We start from the raw sequence: 17,024 nt of genomic DNA on the forward strand, positions 1-17,024 counted from the left end.
TGTATGCTTAATACACTGGGTGCACACAAGGTGTTACAATGTATTTTTTCTAACCGATTCATGTATGTTAATTCAACATTTAAATTGATTTGATGAGGGGTACAACTTTGGTGAAGAGTGTTTTGGATTTTAATGAAGTTTAGGTGGTGGGATCTTAGAGAGAAGGTGGAGAAAATTTGAAAACCTCCAAGGTAGAGAGAGAATGAAGTGGGCTGCTGATGGGAAGGGAAGGGGAAGAGTCTTCTTATATTTTTAGGGTTTTCGCTATGTCATTAAGTGACTTTCTGTCATTTAATGACACCCGATGTAATTTTTCTCTGAACGGTTATCAAATTTCTACCCTGAAACCCCCAAGACTCTAACTTTAACATTTTTGGTCTAATTATGACTTGTTAGACATATATTGGTCTTTATTTCTATTTTCTCATCTTTTTCCCGTTCCGGGATTCTACCGGCTGCTGCTACAACAGTACAAAATATCCGGCAGAAGTGACTTTTGAAAAATACCCCAATATGGGTATCAATCTTCATCAAATCATATCCTAACCTCATTCATGATGTGTATATCATTAGATTAGCTCTCTAACTATAATTTGCTAATTTGGAGCTATTCTGCTGACTGTTATTACGTCAGCAGTCAAAATTAACAGATGAAAATTCATCTGTGCATAATACCCTCAATATGGGTATCAAAATTCTTAGAATTTTATTCTCATTCTATTTATAACCATAAGGTCCTCATCATTACCCTCAAATTTAAGATCACATAATTAGGGTCATTATATTCACCACACCTTTTAAAAAGATTTTGTCCTCAAAATCGGATGATACCTGATATCAAACTCGGGATATCGCCGGAGAATATCATCCTTCCTCTCCCATGTGGCGTCCTCAGGTGTCAATCCCTCCCATTGAATCTTGATCATGGGAATAACTCTATTTCGAAGCTGTTTCTCATCTCGAGCAAGAACCTTAGAAGGTCCAACAACGAACTTCAGGTCCTTCTTAACCTCTATGTCATCATGCTGTACAATGTGTGAGTCATCATATATATATCTGCGGAGTTGACTCACATGGAAGACGTCATGTACATTCGCCAAGTTGGGAGGTAGAGCAAGTTGATACGCCACCGGTCTGACCCTCTTTATTATATAGTAGGGCCCAATGAACCGTGGACTCAACTTCCTCACTCCCAAGGCACGTCCAACACCTGTAGTGGGTGATGATCGAATGAATACATGATCCCCTTCAGAAAACTCAAGGGGTCTGTGCTTGGCATCATAGTAACTCTTCTAACGGCTTTGGGCTTTCTTCAGCCTATCTCTGATCATCTCAATCTGCTCTGTAGTCTCTTGGACCAAGTCTGGCCCCAATAACTGTCTTTCTCCAATCTCCGTCCAACAAGTAGGTTGTAAGAACCCGCACCGTTAATTAAGGAAATTAAGCAGTTAATTATGAGTTTAATGAGATAATTCCATAATTTACCCTAATAATTATTATGAGGCTCTAATAATTATAGTAAGTGAGTAATAATGCTGAAAGTCACTTTTCTGACGAAAAGTGCAGATAACGGTTCTGCTAGTCGGTATAAATGCGTACCGAAAAAGTATCCCGGAAAATTATAATAAGTGCATGATAATTACTAGAATAATATGTAGGACTTGTAAAACGAGTTTCAAGTTAAAATAATGAGAACTGGTGCCAGAAACTGGTACTGGTTATGAAAAGCGCGTACCGGAAAGGTGCTCCGAAAAATATAAGAAAAATATGATAATTCTTGAAAAATTGAGTAGGTTAAGAATCCTGAGTTTGAGATTAAAATGCTCAGCGTAGCAATTAAAGTTAATACTGTGTGTTTAAGTGTTAAACCACTATAAATAGGCTTGTTGGCCCAAAACCCTAGGCATGCTCAGTTTCTCTACGTGAGATTTTTTGAGGTTTGGGAAGCCACCTTGTCACCTTCATCCTCCCTTCTCCATTGGAGCCAAGAGACCTCATTTCTTCTTGGTTCTTCCTCTAAAACTCCTTGTGTGGGTGTGCAAGGGCTAGAGAGAGTGTAAGGTGTCTCCTTTTCTGAGTTTAGGGTGCTGTTTTATGGGGTTTGGGGTGCTGACTTGTTGGTGGTTGTGGTAAGAGCCATCTTCTTGACTTATGAGGCTTCAAGGAGCTTCCTTTGTGAAGAAATGGCCAAGCTTTGTGGCATTTTCGTTTCCCTTTGCAAGTCAGAATGTAGGAGCTGAAGTGTGAGCTCCAAGGGCACCTCCTTGCTCTATTTTGAGCTTATTGTATGATCACCACCCTCGTGCTTGAGTTTTATGCTTAAAAATGGAACCTTGATGCATGTAATGAGCTAAGTTGACAACTTAAGGGTGGGTAAGGTTAAACACACCTAGAAATGCATGTTTAGGCTTCTGTAATCGGTAAAAATGGAACCTTGGAAGGATATCTTCGTGATATGCAGAAACTGCATTCTGTCGCAAAATATCCGGATATTGATATCCGAATATGGGGATCTGGATATTCGGATATTGAGCTTGTGTGGACTTGACTTGGATTGATTGCTTAAGAGGTAAGCTTTCGTGTCCTCGGTTTAGCCATGTTGTGGTTCCACCATGTTCCATGGGGGTATGGTTATATGCATGTTGTGTTACATGCTTTGAATATTTGAAATGCTGTTGAGCTTTATGTGTAATGGCTTTTAATATGCATGTGTTGTTCCATCTTGACGGTAAGCCTGAGTATGTGGCGTCATACAAGACGGTGATCCAGGGTGGATGCAAGTAGCGTCTTGCACTATGTGTGGGTATTTGGCGTATATAAATCCTGCATTTCTATGGCCAGTAGAATAGAATTGACACACATGACATGATTATCTGCTGCATTGCACTATTTTAGAACTGATGATGATAAACTGCTTTTGAACTTATATTGCACATGTAAGTGAGCTTGGGGTGGAAGATCCTTGAAGACCCCTTGCCTTACTGAGATTTCTTGTTTAGAGATCTCACCCCACGTTTGGGGAATGCTTGTTTCAGGTTCAGGTAGTATGGGAACTGATGCCTCTGGCGGCAGGAGGCCAGAGCTTAGTTGATGATATTGCTGTTAGATATGCTGACCTGTTTGAATGCTGGATTTAGATGCTGTTATGTTTTCTGCACTTATATGTTGTTATGTTTTCTGCACTTATATGCTTATGTTGCTGTTGTTCAGACTGATGTTGGGCTTTGTTGCCTTATTTGTGTGAGCATGGGGTTTGTCCATGCCACTTTGTGGTTAGTACTTTTAGTTGGAGTTGTATAAACTGTTAGATGGTCCGGTCTACATTTTGTAGTTCCGTGACTAGAGACTCATACTTCTGTTATTTAATTAATGAGGTATTTCAGTTAGCTGTTTATTGCAATATACATACAGGCGAGGTTTTGAAAATGGTTAAGTAATAAAGTTGGTAATGATTAATGACATCATAATTGAAAAGAAAAAGATATTTCGCATTTTAATTAAGCGCAGCTTAATACGATAGTGTGATAACATTACCGGATATATACGGGGTGTTACATAGGTGCTCTACACCTACGGCCGTACAAGGCCTCATAAGGAGCCATGCTCAAACTGGCATGATATCTATTGTTGTAGGAGAACTCAACCAGTGGCAGGTACTTGTCCCAAGCATTACCCTGCTCTATCACACATGACCTCAGCATGTCCTCTAGTGTCTGAATGGTCCTCTCTGTCTGACCATCTGTCTGCGGGTGGTATGCAGTACTCAATCTCAATTGAGTACCAAAGGCCTCATGCAACGCTTCCCAGAAGCGTGAAGTAAACTTCGGATCCCGATCACTGACTATGCTTTCGGGAATGCCATGAAGCTTCACAATCTCTCTGACATATAGTCTGGCTAATTGCTCTGTGGAGAAAGTCGTATTGACTGCAATGAAATGAGCGGATTTAGTCAACCTATCCACCACAACCCATATGGAATCAATTCCAGCTTGGCTTCTTGGTAATCCAACAACAAAGTCCATGGATATACTCGTCCACTTCCACTCCGGAATATCTAATGGCTATAACAAACTAGAAGGCTTCTGATGCTCAATTTTTACCTTCTGACAAATAAGACACTTATTCACAAACTAGGCTACGTCTTTCTTCATCCCAGACCACCAAAATTTTTGTTTCAAATCTTGGTACATCTTAGTTGCACCCGGGTGAATGGTGTACTTACCCATATGGCCCTCGGTTAACACTTCTTCTACCATTGGCCCCTTTGGGACAATTAACCGATCTTATAGTATTTCACATGAGAAGCATCGGTGAACACAAAAACTTGCTCTTTCATCATTTGGATCCCTTCATCAAACACTTGGGCCGCTTTATCTTTTTCCATTAACGAATTTCGGACTTCGACCATAGTCATGAAATATGAAGTCTCAAATGGTGTCACAGAAATTCGCAAATCCCTGAACTCCTCAATCAATTCATACTCTGCAATCATCATGCTAGCCACACCCGTGGTCTTGACTTCAAGGCATCAGCCACTACATTTGCCTTTCCAGGGTGATACTGAAGGTCAAACTCATAATCCTTCAGGAATTTCATCCATCTCCTTTGTCTCATATTAACCTCCTTTTGATCGAATAGATACTTCAAGCTTTTGTGATCACTAAAAACTGTGAAGGTAGCACCATACAAGAAGTGTCTCCATATTTTCAATGCAAAAACCACGGCCGCTAACTCAAGATCATGAGTAGGGTAATTCTCTTCATGTGGTCTCAACTGTCTAGAAGCATAGGCCACTACCTTTCGCTCCTGCATCAACACGCACCATAATCCATACTTGGATGCATCACAATAGATCTCAAATCTCTTCTCTAGATCAGGAAGAATCAGAACCGGTGCGGTAGTCAACTTACCTTTCAATTCTTGAAAACTCACATCACACCCAAGGGTCCATGCAAATGGCACCCCTTTTCGGGTCAACCTAGTCAATGGCAAGGCGATTCTGGAGAATCCATTAATAAACCTCCTGTAGTATCCGGCTAAACCCAGAAAACTCCGGATTTCAGTAACACTCTTGGGTCTCTCCCAATCCAACACAGCTTCAATTTTACTCGGATCAACAGCCACTCCTGTAGATGAGATGACGTGTCTAAGAAACTGGATCTCATGTAACCAAAACTCACACTTGGATGGTTTGGCATATAACTGATGCTCCCTTAAAATCTGTAGAACTATCTTCAAATGCTTTGCATGTTCTTCCTTACTTTTAGAGTATATCAGAATATCATCAATGAATACCACAACAAACTGATCTAAATGTGGTTTGAAAATCTGGTTCATATAACTCATGAACACGGCCGGGGCATTAGTAAGCCCAAATGGGATCACTAGATACTCATAGTGCCCATATCTGGATCGAAAAGCCGTCTTCGGGATATCCTCTGCTTTTACCCGGATCTGGTGTTATCCAGAACGAAGATCAATCTTCGAGAACACTGAAGCACCCCTGAGCTGGTCCAATAGATCATCAATGCGTGGGAGAGGATACTTGTTCTTTACTGTCACCTTGTTTAACTGTCGATAATCAGTGCACAACCTCATAGTCCCATCCTTCTTCTTCACGAAGATGACTGGTGTACCCCAAGGAGATACACTCGGTCTGATAAAGTTCTTGCGGGATAATTCTTCTAACTGCTTCTTCAGCTCAGCTAATTCCACTGGTGACATCCAGTATGGAGCCAATGAGATAGGCCCCACACCAGGTACTAAGTCAATTGAGAATTCAATCTCCCTCTCAGGTGAAACACGAGGAATTTCTTCCGGAAATACATCTTCAAACTCGCACACAGGATAATGCATCCTGCATCTCCCTCATTTAGAGCCTTATTTAATTTCTGTGCCGTCAAGTACAAACTATCCGGCTTTTCTCCTTTTGCAGCAAAGAAAACCCTTCTGCTACAACAATCTAGCATCACACCATATCGGACCAGCCAATCCATACCCAAGATAATGTGTAGATTCATGCCCTCAAGCACTATCAAATCCACCATATACTCTTCTTGCTCTTATATGAATCTGACTTCTTTGCACTTCAAAGAAGTAGAGACAATGTCTCCGGTGGCAGTCTTCACTACCATGGGAGGCGTGAACTCATAAATGGGTAGATGTACCCCATTAGCAACAAATTCAAATATGAAGGAGTAGGTAGCTCCAGAATCAAACATGGCATCAAAAGCATATCCTCTGATAAGAATAGTACCTCTGATAAGGTTTAGAGACCTCTCTGCCTCCTGCTGTGTCACTGCATATACCCTGGCACTAGTGGGCGCCATAGGCTCTCTGAGTAGGCACAGACTGAATAGGGATCGCCTGCATAGCTGCAACTTGCCCCGTCTTCTTGGGGCACTCTCTGGAATAGTGTCCTGCCTGACCACAACTGAAGCAAACATTCTACCCTAGTCGACAAACACCTGTATGCATCTTCCCACACTTGGCACAAGTGGGAATCTTCCCTGCACCAGACATTCCGCTTCCATTCTTCACAAAGGGAGCCTTCTTAAACTTGGTATTCTGCTGTGCTTGCAAACCTTTGCTCTTACCCTTCCAGGGCGTAGTCCTCCCACTGAAGCTCTTTCTGCTGCTTCCTTTCCCCTGGTACGATAGTGCTCCTGAATATTCTGGCACTACTTGACTAACTCCACAAAATCTCCGGTGCAATGACCAGCCAGTTTGTCTGCTATCATATCATTCAGACCCTTCCTGAATCGAAAGGCCTTGTCTTCTGGAGTGAGGGGAGCTCTACCATAAACAGAATATTTTTCCAAGCGGTTGAACTTGCTCGGATATTCATCCACAGTCATGCCTCCCTGTCGGAGGTCTTCAAACTCACTCTTCTTCCTTTCCCTGGCTTCTTCAGGGAAGTACTTCTGCAGAAAATGCCTCTCAAATAACGGCCAAGTAATAGCATAACCTTGGCACTCAAGTGGTTTTCTAACATTACTCCACCAGTCAGCAGCATCCCCCTGTAACATGTACACCGCATATAGGAGCTTCGTGTTGGCATCGCATTCCATAACCTGAAAAATGCGCTCCATCTCTTGGAGCCACTCCAATGCTGCGATGAGATCTCTTCCACCTTTGTAGTGAGGTGGGAAATGCTTCCTGAAAGCATTCAGCATACGCTCTCTAGTATCCCGGTCAAACCTGGGTGGTATAGCTGATCTATCAACCTCAATAACTGGCTGTCTCACTAGTCCCTCATGGACAGATGCCTCCGCCTCCTGATGGGCCTCTCCTGACCCTTCCTGTCCCAGCACAATAGGCTCAAGAATCTGTACGGGACTAGCAGCACGTGCAACCTGCTGCTACACATGTGGTGTAACTGGCGGTGGAGGAGGTGGTGAAGGTGGTGGAGGTCTTCCTCATACCTCTGTCAATAGTAGTCGGATCATCTCAGCATTGGCTAGCCTATTCTACGCCATAAGGTCTTCATTGGCCTTTCTCAGCTGCTCTCTATCGCGTTCACTGGCCTCTTTGATTCTTTTCAAATCAGCTTCCCTGGTTTCATTCAGGGTCTGCTGCAATGTTGCTATAGCTGCAACAATAGGATCAGGAGGAGGGTTTTGAACTATTCGCCTGGGTCTCCCCCGAGGTGCCATGTCACTACACAAAACTGCACGAGGTATGAGTTAGCTATGCTCAATCAAGTGATAGCATATGCAATATCATGACACTCAAGAGACACTCAATAAACAGTTCTAACACTTAAGCAATACATCAGTGAACGTCCCGGTGAAACTGCTCTAATACCATAAATGTAACACCCTGTAGTACTCCGGTTGTTAACATACATGATATTTAACATTCACAGCGGAAGACTTTATTTGAAAAGGAATAAAACATCTTATAAAAATACGAGTAAACTTTTTCCAAAACATTTTATAAAAATATTTCTAAAAACGTTCACGTGAGATACTGCGAAAACGTAAATCTAAATATACATCTAGTAATTAATCCCACGAGCCAGTATTAGTGGCCATTGACCATCAAGATATGACATCAAGTGTCATTCCTGACAGAGTCTCACGGACAGCATAACAGCTGTATTTTGGATAACTGGGAACCTGGTCCCACACATACAGTTAACCTGATAAATATAATAATTTAAACAGACAGCTTGCAAGTCCCACACGGACTGCAATCCCCTCAACATGCTCAAATTAACTGAATGCATACATCAAGTCTATATTAATTCAAATTATAAAAAAATCAGTAATTAATCCATAGCTCTAAGGATACAATCATGAGCCTAAATAAACACATACAATAATCTCCATAAAATAATTCAGAATGTTAACAAGTCTACATGCTAACATCAAATCTAAACATAATATAAAATCATCAGCTGCATCATCATCTACTCCAATGCGGGAGCCTTGCCCCTAGAAGCATCACCACTACTCTGTGTACCTGAAATGATGTCCCCAAACGGTGTAAGATAACAACATCTCAGTAAGATCAAGGTTCATAGAGGATCCTCTAATCCCATGAGCCCACTTCCTGCATGACAAGTCAGATATAAAGCATATAATACAAACATACAACAAAGCATAGCATCATCATATTATCCTTGTGTAACCCCAGGGTCAAAGCCATAGACGGTTACACATGTGTGACTTCCAGGGTCAAGCCATAGACAGTCAACACAACCTCAGTATGAAATAGCTCCCAGAGTCAAGTCATAGGCAGCCAACCTACATACCATGATCACTGGCCAGGATCCTCATAACATATATCATTAGTGCATCATCATAACATCAAGATCATATAACAATTATATGAATGTGAATGAATGCACATATACATCATGCCATATACTTTCATACAATATAACCATAATGCCCACCATCATGGTGGGGCCACAAGAGAGAGGAGTCAACTAGAACTAGGAGCTTACCTCAGGGAGCTTAGCACAAGCCCACACTCCAATAGTATACGTATGCTCCAACAAAATCCTCAAGTGTACGGTTCTCTAGGCACACCTAGAGTAGGAACCATTCACATAATTAATTACATATTAATTAATCAAGTCATATCCACGACTTAATCATTTAATGATTCCACTTTTCATACTCATATGCCAATAATATGCCCATTACAAGTCTAGACCAATTATTACATAATTACGTATTTTAGTACATTATTACAAGCTACCTAAATCTTTAATTAATTACATAACTTAGAATCACATGCAAGGCTCACTTAGGTAACTTAGATTATTTTCAACTCATCCAAGCCATATTTATGATTATTATAAGTTACTAAGGGTTCCCCTAAGCCTACTTAGCTTAAATATCACTTTTACGGTTTTCCCATAACTATACATGCTTCTATTTTCTAGTTACTGAGCGTAACTCACTTGTTATAAAATTCTCATCTTTTAGTATGTTAATCTAGACTCAATTAAATTTCCAACAAGGTATCACATGCCTCATTTGGAGTTTCCTAGCTCCGGTTATCACCATTTGAAGTTGGACAAGCAAAACTGTTTGCCAACTCCGAACAGAGCCCTAAACATCCTTTACCATTTCTGCGATTATGGAAAATATACTAAACCAATTTCTCTCAAATTTTTAAGTAGACAACTAGACACCTTTATATTTAATTAGACATATTACTAGCCTAATTTGATTAAGTACAGATGGAGAAACAATTCGTCGAAGTTGCAGCCATGTACAACGCCTCTGCACATGGCCTCCCTGTGTAGTCCTCACTCAAACGAACATAAAGAATGTAATACATCTTCAATTGATACCAAATTTTGACACCACATAGCTAACATCTCAAGCTTCAATTTGATATAATGTACAGCCCTATATGACCTCTGTGGAGAGAGATATGCTCTCCCCAATTTTGCCTAAAAACTGGTTACTTAGCCTTAAATGTGTTTAAGATTTAATTAATCAATTATGCTTAATCCACCTCACTTGGTGCCTCCATTAGTGTCCTAATTAAGTCTTGAGTAAATACTCTTTTTGGTCCCTAACAAAAAACACGGTCCCCCACTTTAGTCCCTTACAAAAATAAATTAGTCAGTTAGTCACTAACAAATTCAAAGTGGACCCATTTAGTTGAAATCGTGGTCCCTCACAAATTCAAAAAAACCCATATTAGTCCCTCAAAAGGATTAAAATGGGTCCACTTTGAATTTGTTAGGGACTAACTGACTAATTTATTTTTGTAAGGGACTAAAGTGGGCACCGTGTTTTTTGTTAGGGGACCAAAAATGGTGTTTACTCTTAAGTCTTAGAACCATTTTAAGACATCAAACCCTAATATATATCCATATGGCTGAATTGCATAGTCATAAGATTAAGGTTTTTACTTGTCTTTTTAACACACTTTCATGGTTTAATTAAGTCCTTTATGTCTTTAGTCCCCAAAGGTGTCACCTTTATTAATTTTAACCCTAAACCCTAATATTAATGAAGAGGGCAGAATCAAAGCATGGAGTTTTTAGGGTTCTTAGTTCATCCATATCAAGAACAACTCACACACAAGCCAAAGGTGACACTTTTTCTTACAAGTCTTCATCTTTCTTGAGTTTTAAACATCTGCCACACATTTAACCATCAATACCCCATTTTTAATAATTTACAACATCATTATCAACATATAATTATTATGGACGAAATGGAAAGTGGGAGGAAGAAGGGTTTGGATTCATCTTTTCCATGGATTCAAGCCTTACCTCTCCAAAATGGCTCCTTTAGATCAAGATCCAACCTTACTTACCAAGAATGCTTCTTTTTTACCAAGAACCCATCTTCATGAAATATTCAAGAATTTAGAACCAAGAATATGAATTTAAAAGATAAAAGGTAGGGTTTTTCAAGAAGAAAATGTAAGGAACTTACACTAGACTCAAGAAAACAAGCACCAAGGAGTGTTCTTCCAAGAGAACTCAAAATAACATCTCCATGGCATGAAGAAGCTCCAAAATAGCTGCTGTATGGGAAGGTTTCCCCCACGAAAATTTGTCTTTTCAAAATAAAAATAGGATATTATTGAAGAGAATGATGATGGGAACAACTTTGGTGAAGAGTGTTTTGGATTTTAATGAAGTTTAGGTGGAGGGATCTTAGAGAGAAGGTGGAGAAAATTTGAAAACCTCCAAGGTAGAGAGAGAATGAAGTGGGCTGCTGATGGGAAGGGAAGGGGAAGAGTCTTCTTATATTTTTAGAATTTTCGCCATGTCATTAAGTGACTTTCTATCATTTAATGACACCCGGTGTAATTTTTCTCTGAACGGTTATCAAATTTCTACCCTGAAACACCCAAGACTCTAACTTTAACATTTTTGGTCTAATTATGACTTGTTAGGCATATATTGGTCTTTATTTCCATTTTCTCATCTTTTTTCTGTTCCGAGATTCTACCGGCTGCTGCTACAGCAGTACAAAATATCTGGCAGAAGTGACTTTTGAAAAATACCCCAATATGGGTATCAATCTTCATCAAATCATATCCTAACCTCATTCATGATGTTTATATCATTAGATTAGCTCTCTAACTATAATTTGCTAATTTGGAGCTATTCTACTGACTGTTATTACGTCAGCAGTCAAAATTAACAGATGAAAATTCATCTATGCATAATACCCTCAATATGGGTATCAAAATTCGTAGAATTTCATTCTCATTCTATTTATGACCATAAGGTCCTCATCATTACCCTCAAATTTAAGATCACATAATTAGGGTCATTATAAGCTTCAATCCCACAAAGGGTGCTGATTTCATTAATCTTCTTTATCAAACCTATTGAGAAACATAACAATATTCATAAAGAGAATTTAGAGAAAGTGAGATTTTACTTCATGGTGATATGTTTATGATACAAGGCTAACACATGTTTATGTAAATTAAAATTAAAGAAACTAATCTCTAACCATCTTTCCTTTTCTTGAATGCTGCCTTCCTCTTCGAGTCATTGGTTATGTATGTAAGCTCCACCTTCTTTCTAGTCATGGTAATGATCACAAAAGAGAAACAAAAGTGAAAGAAAGAAATTGAGAAATTTTTTTTTGATGTGCTTTCTTACACCAGTTGTTGTTATTTATATAGAGAAATTTTAGATACAAGAAGATAGAATTTAGAGCAAGTAATTGCTAGTGGCATTCATTTTAGGTTCACACTACCATGTGGGGCACCATGTGCATTGTCTTAGCACAAAAGTGAGTAATCAAATATGACTAATTAGATAGAATTTCCAATTAAATATTATATAAATGAATTTCCATCTATGAAGGATAAAGAAATATAATATTTTAAAATGTATGATCAAATCAATAGATGAGAAGGTTGGTGTACGAATTGGTTGGTGGGTATTTAGAAAACTAGTCATATTTTTTTATTTTGTTTAATTTTTAATTTTTAAACAAAAACATGTATGGAACAAAAAAAGAGAGCTAAAAACTCCTCTTTTCAAAGATGTATGTCATTTATTTGGAGTTTTCATATTTATTTTACAGTTTGACTCTTATTCTAAATTTGTATGTGCAAATTTTATTATTTGTCCTAATAATGTATCATAATTACAAATTATTTTGTCTCCACAACTTTATATAATTATCAATAATTTTAAACTTTAGTAGCTTTTAACTAAAAAATGCGCCAAACAAACTCTTAATATTTTTTATTTTTTATTTTTTCAATTAATAATTTTATTGAACTGAAGATAAATTATTTTAAAACATTTTACTTGATTGATCCGCTTAAAGAGTCAAGTAGGATTGTATATCTAGTACTACCATGCATTATTAGGGGAAGAATCAACTTATTTTTGTATACATTTTATATTCATTATTAGTTGTTAATTATACTAGGATAACTCGAATATATTAATCATATGAATCGTTATATATAAATGAGATTAATAATTAAGATTGAATATAAAACTTATTATCATTGTACAGGTCTAAAATTGATTTTTTTCTTTCTTAATGTTATAAATTACTCAGAATTTAAAAATAAAAATTATGTGATAAATTGATATAAAAAATTTATAGACACTACAAACAAGCACGAAGACGAAATTTTAGCAACGACTAAAAAAATAGAAAATAGCTCAATTTTGTTACGCAATTAGCCCATTGCCTTAAAAGACAATTTCTATTAGAAGATTACATAAAACCAATTTTCAACTGTAGGAATAGACACTTCCCTGCTCGTAGTCAAAGTTAAAGTCAAAGTCAATGTTAGATCTCTCTGAGTTAGAGAGTCTTTCTAGAATGAGACAGAACGACAAAATAGTATTTTTATTCAAAGTGAATTCCAATCGATTACAATTGCCTATTTATCCAACATCTGTACAACCATTCTATCTTACCACTTTACACGTGTAGTCACACCTGTCCTATTCTCTTTGTATCTACCTTTACAATATATGTTTCCTATCATCTATTTATTCTCTTACTCCTAACAGTAATGATCCCTCAACTTTGTAGATGTCACCCTTTCTCTGCATGACCTTCTTTCTGTTACTTCTCCCTCCCTAACATACCTCCCTTCCTCAACCACAACCTTGTCCTCAAGGTTCAAGTCAGGATAAGCAAGCTTCATAAATTCCTCCCTCTCCCACGAAGCATCTTCAGGGAGAGCATCAGACCATTGAACTAGATATTCACGTCGCTGGTGCTGTCCCACCTTGAGCAGTCTGTTATCTAATATAGCAACTGGGGATTGCACAGGTCGATTATCCACCACAAACTGTGGAACAAAGAGAGGTTTCTCTGGTGGTGGCCCAAACCAAGGCTTCAGCAAGGATATGTGAAAAGTAGGATGTATGCGACAGCCTTGTGGCAAATCAAGCTGATAAGCTACTGCACTCACTACTTTAACGATTTTAAATGGCCCAAAAAATTTCTTGGCCAACTTGTGATTACAACGACGTTCAACAGATACCTGTCTATATGGTTGAAGCTTAACCCAAACAAAATCACCCACTATAAACACCTTGTCACGTCTATGCTTATCCGCTTGAGACTTCATTCTATTTCTTGCTTGTTGTAAATGCTTCTTCAAAGTAAGCAACACTTCATTACGTTGCTGCAACACAGTATCTACAGCTTCTATTTTAACCAACCCTTTGGGATAAAAAGGAATCTGGTTCGGGGGCTTTCCGTACAAAGCCTGAAATGGTGACATCCCAATAGCCGAGTGTATGGCTGTATTATAATGCAGTTGTGCCCATCCCAACAACTTGGACCACTCTTGCGGTTTGTCATTACAAAACAGCCTCAGATATTGTTCCACATACCGGTTGGTCACTTCAGTTTGGCCATCGGTTTGAGGGTGGTAAGCCGTGCTTGCCTTCAAGGTTGTGCCACTATTTTTGAAGATAGAAGACCAAAACTGGCTTAGAAATATTTTGTCCCTGTCAGAAAGCAATGACTTTGGAAAACCATGATTTCGGACCACTAAGTCACAAAACAAAGTTGCTACTTTAACAACAGTGAATGAAGAAGGCAGAGTGCCAAAGTAGGCATATTTACTTAGCCTATCAACAATTACCAGAATTGTGGTGAATCCATTGGAAAGTGGTAAGCCCACTATGAAATTAAATGTTAAATTCTCAAAGACTCCTTCAGGTATTGGTAATGGTTGCAGCAAACCAAAAGGGGCGTGTGTCATAGTCTTCATCTGTTGACATAGCTGACAAGCTCTCACATACTCTTTAACATCCTTGCGCATAGAATCCCAATAAAAAGATGCAGCCACCCGAAGCAATGTTCGAAGGACACCAGCATGCCCACCTACAAATGAATCATGAGCTTCCTTGATTACCAAAGGAATGAGTGTGGAGGTAGAACTGAGTAGGAACCTTTGTTTGTGAAACAAGAGGCCATCTTTGACAGAAACAAACGGGACAGAATTGGGATCAGCTTGGAATTTCTGATGTAATGACAACAAGTAGGGATCTGTTTCATTTTCTGTTTTAATTTGAGTTAGTAACTCAAACACAGGCTCAACTATTAGTGCCTGAGTGGAAGGATGTACTATTTCATCATGGCAGCGAGAGAGAGCATCAGCAATGACATTTTGAGGACTTGGCTTGTATTCTATTGTAAAAGAATACCCCATCAACTTACACACATATTTCTGCTGCTCCAAGGTTTGAATTGTTTGTCCCAAAAGCTCCTTTATGCTCCTATGGTCAGTCTTGATGGTGAAGTGTACCCCCAATAGATATTGCCTCCAACGTTTGACTGCTTCTGCTATAGCATATAATTCCTTCACATATGTGGATGCTGTAGACAATCTTGGACCAAGCCGTTTGCTAAAAAAAGCCACTGGTTTCTCTTGTTGGAGAAGAACTGCACCTATGCCTGTATTAGAGGCATCCGTTTCCAACACAAATGGTACTTGAAAATTCGGAAGTGTTAAAATGGGAGTACTAGACATAGCTAACTTCAATTGATCAAAAGCGAGCTGTGTTGCTTCGGACCATATGAAGGCTCCTTGTTTCAACAGATCAGTGAGAGGTGCAACAAGTGTAGCATACTGCCTTACAAAACGACGGTAATAACCTGTTAAGCCTAGGAAACCCCTAAGTTGCTTAACTGATTTAGGAATTGGCCAAGACAACATTGCTTCAATCTTTTTGGAATCTGCCTGAACACCCAACTGAGACACTCTATGTCCCAAATATTCAATATCTCCAACTCCAAATGCACACTTGCTCATCTTCACAAAAAATTTATGCTGCTTCAAACATTGCAATGTAATACCCAGATGTTGGACATGCTCTGACAAGGAACGAATGTAGACCAAGATATCATCGAAGAACACTATGATAAATCTGCAGAGATAGGGTCGAAACAGCTGATTCATAACAGCTTGGAATGTACTTGTAGCATTTGTCAAGCCAAATGGCATGACTAAGAACTCATAGTGTCCTTCATGAGTGCGGAAAGCGGTTTTAGGGATATCATTTGGCAACACCCGTATTTGGTGGTACCCTGCCCTTAAATCCAATTTAGAAAATATAGTTGATCCACCTAGCTCATCCATCAACTCGTCTATAGTAGGTATTGGAAACCTATCTCGAATAGTGAGCTTGTTCAAAGCCCTATAATCTACACACATTCGCCAAGTATCATCATGTTTCTTGACCAGCAACACTGGAGAAGAGTACGAGCTGTTACTTTGTTGAATGAATCCAGAAGATAGAAAATTATCAACCTGTGCTTCAATCTCTTCCTTTTGATGATGCCCATATTGATATGGCTTCACATTAACTGGCTTTGACCCTTTCTCTAAGTGTATAACATGATCCATATTTCTAAAAGGAGGTAACTCCATGGGTAGTAAGAAGACTGATTGATTGTCCACCAAGATGTCCCACAACAATGGATCTATCACAGATTTAATAGCTAGTAATTCAGGAAGTACCTCAGTGTCCTCTATTGTTGTATGTGTCTCTGCCATATACCAACATTGCATCTGTAATACATCAGCCCCTTGGTTGCCATCTTGCTTTGAAATGCCCTGTAATAACACATTCTGCCCCCTCCAAACAAACTCCATTGTGAGATTCTTATAATCATGGGTCACCTTCCCTAGATTTTCCAGCCATTTCATGCCCAAAATCAATCGCACTTTGGACAACTCTAATACCCAAAAATCAACCAGAAATTGGTGCCCCTGTACTTGTAACTGAAGCTGTGGACATTTGTGATCACAGGTAAGAAATTTTCCATTACCAAGAAACACACGCATTTTCTTTACCCGAACCAATTTGAGACCCAACTCCAAAGCTAATTCCTTCTGGACAAAGTTATGTGTGCTTCCTGTATCCACCAAAGTATGAATTTCTCTCCCATATATCTTTACTAGGAAATTGAATGCCTTAGCATTAGAATTATCAGAAAGGGAATGCAAAGCAGCATCTTCCCTCTCTAATGGATTGGATGTTGAATTCCAAACTATTTCTTCTTCCTCATCTCCATCAGAATCATCACCCA

The 17,024-nt window shown here is 38.9% G+C and overlaps 1 protein-coding gene across 1 annotated transcript; it reads right to left on the bottom strand.

Moving 5' to 3' along the window:
- Window positions 1-797: 797 nt before the first annotated feature.
- On the bottom strand, window positions 798-4,495 carry LOC133301336 (uncharacterized). Its single transcript, XM_061500963.1, has 2 exons — window positions 4,279-4,495; window positions 798-1,210 (listed from the first exon to the last, which is right to left on the bottom strand). The coding sequence occupies exons 1-2, from the start codon at window positions 4,493-4,495 to the stop codon at window positions 798-800; spliced, it is 630 nt and encodes a 209-aa protein (XP_061356947.1).
- Between the last annotated feature and the right edge of the window lie 12,529 nt (window positions 4,496-17,024).

This window comes from Gastrolobium bilobum, unplaced genomic scaffold, assembly GCF_033153095.1.
Source record: "Gastrolobium bilobum isolate Gb01-03AN ecotype WA unplaced genomic scaffold, APGP_CSIRO_Gbil_v1 utg41872, whole genome shotgun sequence".
NCBI lineage: Eukaryota > Viridiplantae > Streptophyta > Magnoliopsida > Fabales > Fabaceae > Gastrolobium > Gastrolobium bilobum.